The sequence below is a fragment of the Dipodomys merriami genome, unplaced genomic scaffold (assembly GCF_024711535.1).
Source record: "Dipodomys merriami isolate MVZ:Mamm:240054 unplaced genomic scaffold, mDipMer1.0.p SCAF_10, whole genome shotgun sequence".
Classification (NCBI taxonomy): domain Eukaryota; kingdom Metazoa; phylum Chordata; class Mammalia; order Rodentia; family Heteromyidae; genus Dipodomys; species Dipodomys merriami.
Window position 1 is genome coordinate 14814467 of NW_027202271.1, and position 12362 is coordinate 14826828.

Consider the following 12362-nt stretch of genomic DNA (forward strand, 5'->3'; position numbering starts at 1 on the left):
GGCCAGGAGGCGCCGGGCCCCCGGCCCCGAGAACTGTCCTCCGACACCCAACGGCCAAAGCCCGACGCCCCAGGTACGAGCAGAGGTCAAGGACGGCGCTGGGAGTCCCCGAGGGAATCACAAAGGGCACTAGACGCCTCAAGGAGACGGCGTCCTCTGCAGCACAAGCCCCACCACCGACAGGAGCCCGCGCTCCCTCAGGGAGACCCAACTTCCGGCGTCCTTATCCCAGGAAGTGCTGCCGTGTCCAATCCCGGGCCTCCTTTCGCTTGGAGTCTCCGGAGTCCTTCGCCGGGCCAAGCTTGTGTGGGAGCCAAGCGAGCTACAACTACCAGTCAGCACTCAGGGAAGACGCATGCGTTCTGGGGATGATGAACTTTGACCCGGAGGCGACCTTCTCGCTTTTTTTCCCCCTCCCTCACGCGCCGCTCCTTCGCTGTGAAGATGGCGCTGTCCAGGGTGTGCTGGGCTCGGGCTGCGTTGTGGGGTTCGGCTGTGGTCACCCCTGGACCTTTTGTCACCCGGAGGCTGCAACTTGTTCGCTCTGGCCTTGCTTGGGGAGCCCCTCGGTGAGGGACCTGGAGAGAGGAAAGCATTTTTGATGTCCAGACCTTTCCAGTGGCTCAGCTTTGGTGCTTAAATTCTCAGGGTTCTATGAAGGCTTGGCCCTGGGATTTTCATTCTTCTGTGCAAGATCCCTGCTCCAGGGTTCTGGTCCTGATCCTCTCGACTTTCAGTGCTCTATATTGTCTGTATCCTGAACTCATCTGTCAGACGTTTTCTTTCTTAGTCCAGGTTTTTATGCTACTGCCTCCTTCCCCACTTCTCTCTGGTTTTACCTTGCACTTTAAATAATCCCTCGTATTCGAAACTTTTCTGGCTTATATCACTTGCTGACTTTTCTGCTTAGTCTCCCCCCTAATCTGGTTGTTTCTCTCTCTTTGACCCCAAAGATCGTCCTTGTATTTGAGAAGTTTCAAGTCTTGGCAGTGATTCTTTGAGACATGCATGTATTTTGCATTGGAAATAACAGATAGAAAGGGGCTTCCAGGACTCGTTCCCAGATAGTCTGTTTGATCTTCCTTGTAGGTCTTCAAAGCTTCACCTTTCTCCAAAGGCCAATACGAAGAACTTGATTTCTTACGTGGTGACCAAGACAAAAGTGATTAATGAGAAATACCATCGTTTCTTGAGTCGTCATTTTCCTAACTTCTATGCACTGTATACAATCTTCATGAAAGGTAAAAACAAAGCTAAAATAGAAATCCCTAAGTCAGCTCTTGGTCAGTGTCAGAAAGTTAGAATAACTAAGATCATTAGTTGGTTTTGTTAATTGGATGTGAGCAGGGATGTCTGCATTTACATAAATGTTTGAACATTAATTCTTATCAACTAGCACATCTGAAAAATGTTTCTAGGATATTTCTTGAAGAATGGTGTGAGACACAATTTGTGATAACGGGAGAGTGGAGGATACAAGGATATTCACATACCCTGCTTAACCACATTCTTGGCTATAGTAGAATTTGCTTGTCCTGTACAAGGGCAGGGATTTGTAGCAACACAGATCTGCTGTTTGATTTATCCATTATCATGGCCCATAATTATTTTAGGTAGCAATTATTTTAGGTGGACATATCACCACATGTATTTTAGTTCAAATTGGAGATCAGCTAGTTACTAAGAAATCGCACAAACGCATGCACACACATACACATGATGTCAGTTGCTCACTCTGTAGCAATTCAAATCCCAGCTTGTCATTTACTGGCTGTACGGGTGGACTTATGACTTCTCTGTCCCTTGGTTTTCTCACTTGTAAAATGAGAATAATAAAACCTATCTACTGGCAACATAGTTGTGAAGATAAGTCAACACATGTAAAGAATTTAGAACAGGGCCTGATCTATATTAAATGCCCAATAAGTGATAACTATTATTACACTCCCTGCTTTTATCATAATGCTAATTATTACTGCATCATGAACTTGAAAAATTACCTATCTGTATCTATAAAGTGGGGATATGAATGGCTGCTTTGTAGAGCAGGGTGTGGTGCTCACAGTCCTATAATCCCAGCAGCCAGGAGGCTGAGTTTAAGCCAGCATTGGCTTCGTGGTAAGTCCTCATCTAAAAAATAAAAAATGTGGCTGATTTTCTAGGCACATGCTGATAGGCTAAGGCAGGAGGACCTGGAGTTCTAGGCTAGTCTCAGCTACATAGACTGTCTCAAAAACAAAATTGTCCAAAGCTAAGATCATAAATATAGAAAGTTTAAATGCAACCACAGAAACATATCAAATTGCACAATATATGAAAGTATGCCAGAAAGGAGATACATTAATAACTATCTGGGAAACAGAGTTAATTGAAGCAATACCTGAGGTTAACAGCTAGGATTTGAAAGAAGAATGAGTAATGAACTAGTAGGAGGAGATGATAACAAATTACAGAAGACCACTTAGCTGGTGGGTGAGTGGGACTGATTGACTTCAACAAAGTTTTAAATTACCCAATTTAATGCTTTTGAATAAAGTGTTGGGAAGGGCAGATGTGTGTGCATGCAGAAGTGAACATGGAGTAAGAAGTGTGGTAAGATTCAGACTGGGATAACATTACACTCTGTCCTCTAATCTGTTTTTTGAGGCAGGATTAAAGATGTTATGGGCCGATGCCAAAAAGGCTAAAAGAATAAAGTTAAATATGAAGGAGCACAATATAAAATTTCATCAACTTTCATACCGGGAGATGGAGCATTTGAGACAGGTATGGGCCAGTGGCAGTTCACAGAGGTAATTACAATTAGTTAAGAGCTCAAATTGTTGGTTTTTGTTGTTGTTAACTTTTCCTTTTTGCTGTGAGATCCAAATATTGGACTGAATGGTAGTAGGGGAGGGAATCCAATTATTTGTCAGAATTGGCTTCATTCAGTATTATAGCCTTCATTAGTGCCATAGAATTTCTGGTATACTTTCTAAATAAAAATTCTGAGGACTGGGCTGGGAAGGTGGCTCAGTGGTAGAGCACTTGCCTTGCATGCATGAGGCCCTGGATTCAATTCCTCAGCAGAAAAAAAATCCGGAAGTGGCGCTGTGGCTCAAGTGGTAGAGTGCTAGCCTTGAGCTGAAGAGCTGAGGGACAGCACCCAGGCCCAGAGTTCAGGCCCCACGACCGGACCAAAAAAAAAAAATTCTGAGGACTAAAATCTACTTTGTTACTGAATATAAGTTTTACTAGGAATCATAGGGAAGCAGGAAAGTAGTGTTTAACAGTGACTTGATGGGCAATTTTGAAGCTGAGCATGGGACTCTGGGATGCATTCTACAAATCAGGAAGGATTTCCTGAGGGATTTGCTACAATGTGGGGTCCTGTACTAGAGTTTTGGTACATAAAAGTGAATAAATTAGAGGTTTGTCCTCAAGGGACTTACCATCTAGAAGTCAACAGAAGTAAACCTTTTCTGGGATGTAAGTTTACTGCCCAGTGGGGTGGAGGGATTGCCCTTGGTATTAAGAACTTACTTGATTTGAGACTGCATCTCTTTGTTTTTGTTTAGTTTCGTCGGGACGTCACCAAGTTTCTTTTCCTAGGTATCATTTCCATTCCACCCTTTACCAACTACCTGGTCTTCTTGCTAATGTGAGTACACACTTGGATCTCTCCAGTATCTTGAGGTTGTTATTATATTTTAGATTATTGATTTTCGAAGTAGTAGGGTTTTGAACTTGGGGCCTTGCTAGACAGATACTCTACCCCTTGAGCCATGCTTCCAGCTTGGCTTTTTGCTGGTTATTTTGGAGATGGAGTCTTTTTTTTTTTTTTTTTTTTTGTTGGTCATGGGCTTGAACTCTGGGCCTGGGTGCTGTCCCTCAGCTCTTCAGCTCAAGGCAAGCGCTCTACCACTTGAGCTACAGCGCCACTTCCTGGAGATGGAGTCTTAATAGACTTTTCTGTCTGGATTGGCTTTGAACTATAATCCTTTGGATCTCAACTTCCTGAGTAGTTATGATTACAGGCATGAGCCACTGATATCCAGTTAGATGTTTTTTATTAATTAAAAATTATTTTAACATGCATGAGGCCCTGGGTTTGATTCCTCAGCACCACATAAGCAAAAAGAAAAAAAATGCCGGAAGTGGCGCTGTGGCTCAAGTGGTAGAGCACTAACCTTGAGCTGAAGAGCTGAGGGACAGCGCCCAGTCCCAGAGTTCAGACCCCACGACCGGACTCCCCCCCCAAAAAATTATTTTAAGTAGCACTTTTAAGAAACTAGACAGAGGTTATCAAACTTCCTGCTCAAGTCTTTTCATTCCCCTAAGGTTCATAAAAATCACTCAGTAATACATTTACTGATGTTATCACAGTGGTAGGTGAAGGTGGCCTAGCTGTCCTGAGTGATATAAAATAGATCACGATCTTCCTCAACCCTACAGACAGCATCTCACTACCTGGGGCAATCTTGTTTTCCTCAGAAAAATAATGCATTTCATATTCTGATATATCTTCATACCTGAAGGGGAGACTTCTATTTCTTGAATATTGCTCAGATTATCTGTTGCTTTATAACAAACAATTGCAGAGCTTACCACTTTAAAACAGTCGCTGTTTTCATGACTTTGTGGGTCAAGAATATCCACAGGGGTCAGGCAGGTGATTGATTTTTCTCATCTGTGTGATGTTGACAGAAGTTCCTTCGTGACACTTAGCTGCTTGCTCAATGTATTTTTTGTCTTATCTGTATTACCACTTTTTTTTTCCTGAGTTAGGATCTCATTGTATAGGATCTCATAGCCTAGGAAGACCTTGAACTTGGAATTCTCCTGCCTCTGCCTCCCAAGTTCCCAAATGCTAGGATTAAAGATATTGTATGTCATTTAACACATATTAAGTCAGTCCCAGCTTTTTGTTGTTGTTTTTGTTCCAGTCCTGAGGCTTGAATTCATGACTGGGTGCTGTCTCTGAACTTTTTTGCTCAAGTATAATGCTCTACCACTTGAGCCATAGCTCCACTTCTAGCTTTTTGGTTGTTAATTGGAGATGAGTCTCATGGATTTTCCAGTCTAGGCTGGCTCTGAACCGTGATTCGCAGATCTCGGCCTCCTGAGTTAGCTAAGATTATAGGCATGAGCCACTGGTGCCAAGCTCCAGTTACTCTTAGGTATGGTCCCTTGGTAGGGAAAGCTGGAAGTCTAGAAACATCAACTATAGTGCGTGCATATGGCCTTTTCAGTATGGTAGCCTTATCGTTCTGGGGACTTCTTAAATGGCTCCAAAGGTGACTGTTTCAGAGAATAAGTCTGTATGACCTTTGATAACCTGTCTCAGAGGTCACAGACTCACTTCAGATCCAGTCTGTTGACTAGGTCAATCACTCAGATTGAAAAAATGAAGGCACATAAACCTTACCTGTCCCCAAAAGGAATGCCAGAAAATCTGTGGCCATGTTTTAAAATCACCACATATGTGGGTAAATTTAAGCAAAAAAAATACAAATGTTCTTCTTTTCCATACTGTCTAGATAGAAGGACTCTCTACTACAGGTGGGTTGTCAGCATCACATCCAGTGTCCAGCTTTGTCTGCAGTCCTGTCTACAGCATGTTCTTCCCATGCTTTAGTCCAAAAGGAGCCATTTTGTCTCCTGATCCATTTTGTCTTCTGCTTGCTTTCATGTCAAATTTCAGTAACATTGCTTCAGTTTATCTTTAGACCTTAGGCTCAGATGCTTTAAAGTAAAAGAATTCTGAGGGAGAGAAATAGTGTCTCCATCCCTTCTTCCTGGTATACATGTCTGTTAAGTGTTTGCTGAGCCCACTTTGAAAGAAGCCAGTTTCAGCAAGTGACTTTGTGGTTCTTTTTCCTTTTAGGTATCTGTTTCCAAGGCAGCTACTAGTCAAGCATTTCTGGACCCCCAAACAACAAGTTGATTTCTTAGATGACTATGATGCTCTCCGGAAGCGGTCCCACTCAGAAATCATTAGTTATTTAGAAAGAGCCATCCCTCTTCTTTCTGACACCGGGCTTCGGTGGCATCTGAAAGATCTATGTGCCAAGGTATTCCTCTGGCTAACTCTTCGTGCACACTTAGGAATCTAGTGAGATCCAATGTGCACTAAGCTAGGTGAGAGAGCCAGTCAGGACCTTCCTAATATCTCCCCAAATTCTTGCCCCTCCCAAGATACAGAATGGTATCCACCCAGCAGTCCATGATATTCTGGCTCTCAAAGAGTGTTTCTGCAGTCATCCATTGGGCATGAACCAACTACAGGCTATACAAATCGTGAGTACTTTGAGGCCTTCTCATTTCCTCAGCCTTATCCTATTTGGGGTCTTTGCTGCTTATGGGCAATCTATTTGACTTTCTCTTATTCTGGGCTCTCACAGAAAGCCTTGAGCCGAGCCATGCTTCTCACACCTTACCTGCCTCCTCCTTTGTTGAAATACCGCTTGAAGACGCATACCACGGTGATTCATCAGCTGGACAGAGCTCTGGCAAAGCTGGGGATTGGCCAGCTGACTGCTCAAGAAGTAAAATCGGTATAGTATCCCACAATGGGCTGAAAGGTTATAGAGCTCCTTGTCTGGCTTGTTGGATCAAAATCCAGGTGCTTCCCTCACAATGTACCTAATTGTAGGAATGAATTGTCCACAGTAATTCTGGTTTATACTTTTTTTTTCTCCTAATGCTTCATAAACCAAGGACCCTAAGCTTGGTATGTTAGCACATACCTGTAATCCTAGCACTTAGGAGGTAAGGGAAGGTGGAAGTGAGAGGGTCTTGATTCCCAGGCTAGCTGGGCTACATAATTAGATTGTGTTAAAACAGAACAACAAAAACTAAAAATTCTACATTTTGCACCTACTGTCTTGTTTAGATAGGTGTGTTAGTCAGTTTCCCATTATTGTAATAAATAGCTGAGAGGGAAGTTTTGGAGGTTTTAGTCTATGATCATTTGACCAATTGCTTTTAATCCTGTGATGAGGCAGTGCATCCCAGCAGTGAGTGTCTACTGGAGCAAAGCTGCTCACCTGTTGCATCTGGAAAGTGAGGACAGGAGGAAGGTTGCCTTGTCCCAATGACCAGAAGACTTCTCAGTAGACAGCATTCTTAAAGTTTCCACCAAGTAGGGAACTAATCCTTTCATTTTTCTTAGTGCTAGGTGTTTGAACCCTCTAAAGTCTTGTGCATGCTGATCAAGCATTGTACCTTTGACATACACCCCTGTCTTGGGACTAAGCCTTTAGAACATGAGCTTTTGTATGCCATTTCAGCTGTAGCATTAGGCCTCTTTGCCTCTCATCCATCAGTTCAAAGTACCATGGTGAAAAGTTTCTCATGAGGTTGTACCGTTTAAAAAGGATTCAGGACTTGGCATTTTGGCACACATCTGTAATACCAGCACACAGGAAGCCAAAGCAGGGACTCCCAAGTTTGAGGCCAGCCTGGGCTACATAGTGACACATCCTATCTCATGTCAAAAGGAAAGGAGCCTGAGGAATGCTTGTAGATTTCCATTTCTGACTTGATATGATTATTAAGGGCATTTCTCTTCTGGGTGGTTTAGGCTTGTTTTCTTCGTGGACTGAATTCTACACATATTGCTGAAGACAGGTGTCGAACTTGGCTAGGAGATTGGCTACAGATTTCCTGCAGCCTGAAAGGTAAGACCCATTTCTCTGATTATGCCAATGATGTCCATCTCATGTTTGTATTTTATCCAGAGTTATTGATTACTTTGTGATTGATTACTTTAACATCTGATTGAAAAGGTATGAACTCATATACCTCTTCCCTTGCCTAGGCAGAGTAAGGTGGACTGGCAGGAAGGAGGGAGGGCATGCTGATCTGAAGCACTTTATTAGCTTTGTCATTTTTGATTTTTTTTTGTTGGAGGGACTATTTTGTGCTTGAAAGGGTAATTATCCATATATCTGGCCTCTATCCACTAGATCCTTTTGTCTCTACTTGTGACAATCAAAATATCTGGGAAAGTATAAGATGTTCCCTGGGTTGAGGTGGTCTGAAGACTAAAACAAAACAAAAATTCCCTACTGGCTAAACAGGAATGATTTGAGGTTGGGCATCAGCACCATCAGTCTCCTGTTTGGAAGTTTTGGCCTTTCTAGGCCTATAGTTATTACTTGTCTGGAAGCTGAGACTGGTCTTTATAGTATCAGTGCCTACTGGAAGAATCCCAAGGCAACAAAAGTGTTTAGTACTTCTGGCTATTCTATTGCCATCAGTAGAATCAAAATATTTCTTGAGAACCAAGAAATAAGAGGATGAGTTGATAGAAATATATAGTGTAAGGAAGAAAAAGCATGCGTGCAGGGCTGGAACTAAGCAGGGAATGGACTCTTGATTCCATACCTTCCTCCATCCTGTTTTTAAGTTTCCAAGGCAGTTAGAAGACAAATCATTCTTTAGCCAAACCACTAACACTGATGGTGTTTTCAGAGGCGGAGCTGTCCCTATTGCTGCACAACGTGGTCCTACTCTCCACCAACTACCTTAGGACAAGGCGCTGAGTGAACCCTGAAGTGGATGGCATTGTCCTACAGTCACATAGTACAGCCGTGTGGGACCAAAGAGCTTGTCAGAAGAATATGTGTGCACTGTTAGGTGTGTGGGGTCAAAGGAGCAGGTGCCATGGGCTTCACAGAAGCACGCTATCCACGCGGGAACTACATTCCTCTCACGGCTCAAGCTAAAACCCTCTTCACAAGAGTGGCCCACGTGAGGCATCATCCCTTTTTCCTTGTACTAAACTGGAGCTGGCAGAACCTCTGCACCAGTCTTGGCTTGTGATGTGTTGTTTCAGTCCTCTAAAGTCAGGTTTTGCCTGAGGTGGGAATCATTTGTCCTGACTTGACTGTTTTTTGTTTTTTTTTGGGGGGAGGGGGTAGGGGAGTCTGGCTCTATTGCCCAGGCTGGCCTCAAACTCCTAAGGTTTGAGGGATCTTTCCACCTCAGCCTTCTGAGTAACTGGGACTACAGGTGTTCAACACCATACCTGGCTTCACTGCCATGTTTTTCATAGCTGTTTTTCCCCCATAGGATTCCTAGCTGATCAGATTTGCACTTAGACTGGAGCATAAAAATCCTTGTATTTTTGAGTGCTCTCTTCTATCCTGCTATGACCAAAAATGGGATATTTTTCTTTTGTCCTTACTGGCATGGACTAACCACTCCCTTTCAAATACCTTCACTTTTTTTTTTTTTTTAAAGGAATAACTTAAGGGAACATTGTAAAGGAAAAGCTAGAAAAGAAGTGCTGACTGGTCTCTTCCCCAGTGTTCACAGCCTTCAGCCCCTATTGTCTTAAGGGCTGTTATACAGTCCCCATGGATCTTAAATTATTTGCTACCTCCACTGTTGCAGAAACCCAACTATAACCGACAGTGGCTGTCTCTTTTGGGCCATAGGTCAAAACTGGTGAAGGTACTACCCAGCCCTGGGAGACCAGGAGAGATCGACATTAAGATAGTAAGTTATGTTTAGCTTTTGTGTGTACATCTATGACCTGTAGTTCTGTAATAACTTACTATAAATGCATGAAGCACTGTTTGAACCCAAGACTGCCTGAAATATGCTGATGGAAATTATTCTTGTACAACCTAATCACTTTTCTAAGGCTCCTTTTACAAGACTGACATAATCTAATGAATGTGGATTTAATTGATTGAAGTAGAACCTTCTCATGGGATGGAAGTTTTGAAGGAGCTGATTTGAGTTGATCTTCTAGTGGACATTTTAAAGTGGTAACTAGGAATGGAGAGAAATGAGACTACGAAGGGCGAAGTAACAGGGCAGGAGCAAGGCTTCCTTCCACTAAAGAGGTACATAGGACCTCTGAGGCAAGGCAGGCTTGTGGTATTTCAAATAGAATATTCTCCATTTCCACCACAAAGTATTTCTCTTGATAACACTATTTCTTGACTGACCTAATTAGTTTTATATACAAAGCCATAAAAGCCTTTCTCTAACAAGTAACTACTTGCAGTCTGCTAATAACAACACACCATTCTTTTGAATATTTGTTTAATATTACATTTAAATATTCTCTTTAAATACAGCATTATCACAATGTAAAGAACCTAAAGGGGAAATTGTTTTCAGAGAACCAGACAAGCTTTGGATTCACATTAAAAATACTACCTGGGTACAGTGTGTGAGAAAGGAACTGGAAAATAACAGAGTTGTGGTCATGAGTCATTTCTTTCATCTAGGCTTAGATGAGTGGGACTGAAGCAATCTGCTTCTATATCAGGGCCTTGCTTTGCTAGCAACCATGAGCTATAACGTTGTCCAACTCAGATAGCACCAGAAATGAGATGGACTTAGGTTGTAGAAAAGGCCTTTTGCTTGACAATAAATGTTAAATGCTAAATAAATGCTAAATGTTTAGTATTCAGAAGTTTGGGGTCAGTTTGAGTCAGAATTATACAGTTAATGAAGGAATGGACTTAGATTAAGAAACTATAGTTTTGCGGGAATATCAAACACATTAGGGGTTGGCAATGAGTTTAATAATAATTACACATTTTAATTCATGACTCCAAAGGCTAATGTATTTCTTAATATGTAACTGGAATCCATGTCCTAAATTAAGTTGTAACCTTTCTAAGGAGGGAATGTGCAGAGCACTCCTTCAAACAAACTTTGATTATTTTCTTCTTTGAGTTGCATTCCCAGTTAAACTTCAGACTTGTGTTTGGCAGTTCTAGTCTACGTGGGAATAGCATCTACATCCCAGGGACTAAATTTTGTGAGCCAAAGGCACAGGGAGAGATAAGGATCTGTGTGTATTGAAGGACTCTCCTCTAAACATAAAGCCAGACAAAACCAGGAAAGAACAGGAAAGGCAGAAGTAGTTAAAACCTATACCTGTCTTGAGTGAATGCCCTTCGGGCTGAGTTTAGAGATCATATAGGTGGAGTACTGCCACCACATACATGAAGTTGGCTCTAAGACACCAGGACCTTACTATCTCCCCCTATCCCACCAAAAAAAAAGGCATTACTTTTTTCTTTTCTGAAATGAAATTTATACCATGCTTCATTGGCCAGAAATGAAGCTTGGTATAAAGATGCTAGAGAACCAGTAGTGTTTGTTCCCTGCTGCCTCCATTGTAAAAGAGGCAAAGGTATCATTGCCAATAAAGAAATCAAACATAAGCTGAACATGAGTAAGAACTGACGGAGGCAAGGTCTGAATTCGAGTTGTATTATTCTATACATTTTAAATACAATTAGATATTGAATTCAGTGGAACCTGGAAACTGTATATAGCCTTTAAGAATTGATTTGGCTTCCAACTTTTATAAATCATCCAGATGAAGGTATCTGATAAACATCTGCAGTTCTTAGTGTTGAACTGGAATAGTGTAAGAACTCTAACCCTGTATATATCCAAGAAGGACAAGGAGTAGAAGAAACACATAAAACAAAAATGAGTTGATGACCTTAGATTGCCACATCTTATATTCCACTTAAAGCTCCAATCTCCCCAAGGGTGGGGAGCTGATAAAAAAGCGGACATGACAACAGTAAAGTCATCTTTCCATATGGTAGGCTGTTCCTGTGGCCTCCTTTGGACATAGTTAATGCTCTATGGGATGGATGGGTGAGCCTCACCTGAAGCTGCTTGACCCAGATAGCATTAGATACATGCAGAAGCCTCAGGTTCTTCAAACCACACACCTGGCCAATATAGTTTTTTTTTTTCTTTTTTTCTTTTCAGTCAAAGGATGGAGGAAAGAAGACAGACAAATTTAACTCTAGTATCTAAAAACATGTGAAAGAAACAATTCAAGTTATAGACCAGGAATCCCCAGTGTGGGGAGCAGGTCAGAAAACACCAAACATGTTAAATATTAACTTATTTACCAAATAGGTTGAGGGGAAGACGTGTTAAAATTTTAGACATCCTGGAGGTGTGTAGAGAAAGCAAGACCCTTCCACCCTCTCTGTAGATTCAACCAGGTGACCTTTCCAGGTGTATGATTATGATACACCAAGATGGGATGTCAGAATAACCACTGAGAGAAATGAGCTTGTCCCTGCCTGAAGCCCAGGTGAGAAGGGGCTCTGCCAGGCAAATTCTTGTGTTCTGGTCCCTATGTGAGGAACAGCAGCTTGAGTTACCCAGCTACTCCTGTGAGATCCTACATCTTTGCTTTGATGGCCCAGAAAGTTTAGTACTGGGCACTGTGCAGCCTCTTCTAAGACTCCCCAGATCAAGATGGGGCCGCTCCTGGTATTGTTTCCATTTTAAAAAATACTTGTACAAACAATCCTTTCCCATCCAGTTTCCCCAAAGACCCCAATAAAATAACATGGGAGCAACAGCTGCTTCTAGTC

At 42.2% G+C, this 12362-nt stretch overlaps 1 protein-coding gene across 7 annotated transcripts; it reads left to right on the forward strand.

Moving 5' to 3' along the window:
* Positions 1 to 3: 3 nt before the first annotated feature.
* Letmd1 (LETM1 domain containing 1) lies at positions 4 to 12347 on the forward strand. 7 transcript variants are annotated; one of them, XM_070041171.1, is made up of 9 exons: positions 4 to 73; positions 1090 to 1241; positions 2651 to 2766; positions 3558 to 3640; positions 5867 to 6053; positions 6178 to 6279; positions 6384 to 6536; positions 7565 to 7661; positions 8458 to 12347. In XM_070041171.1, the coding sequence occupies exons 2-9, from the start codon at positions 1235 to 1237 to the stop codon at positions 8526 to 8528; spliced, it is 816 nt and encodes a 271-aa protein (XP_069897272.1). In that variant the 5' UTR covers positions 4 to 73; positions 1090 to 1234; the 3' UTR covers positions 8529 to 12347. The 7 variants fall into 7 exon arrangements, with proteins under 7 accessions (XP_069897272.1, XP_069897238.1, XP_069897230.1 ...); XM_070041137.1 differs by lacking the exon at positions 4 to 73 and adding an exon at positions 426 to 459; XM_070041129.1 differs by lacking the exon at positions 4 to 73 and adding an exon at positions 430 to 569.
* The last annotated feature ends 15 nt before the right edge of the window (positions 12348 to 12362 follow it).

Excerpts from the sequence above, each read along its gene's own strand:
- Letmd1 (XM_070041129.1), top strand. The coding sequence starts at position 445 with ATGGCGCTGTCCAGGGTGTGCTGGGCTCGGGCTGCGTTGTGGGGTTCG. Across the intron at positions 1,242-2,650 it reads GTATACAATCTTCATGAAAG|GATTAAAGATGTTATGGGCC; the intron begins GTAAAAACAAAG and ends TTTTTGAGGCAG. Across the intron at positions 3,641-5,866 it reads TACCTGGTCTTCTTGCTAAT|GTATCTGTTTCCAAGGCAGC; the intron begins GTGAGTACACAC and ends TTTTCCTTTTAG.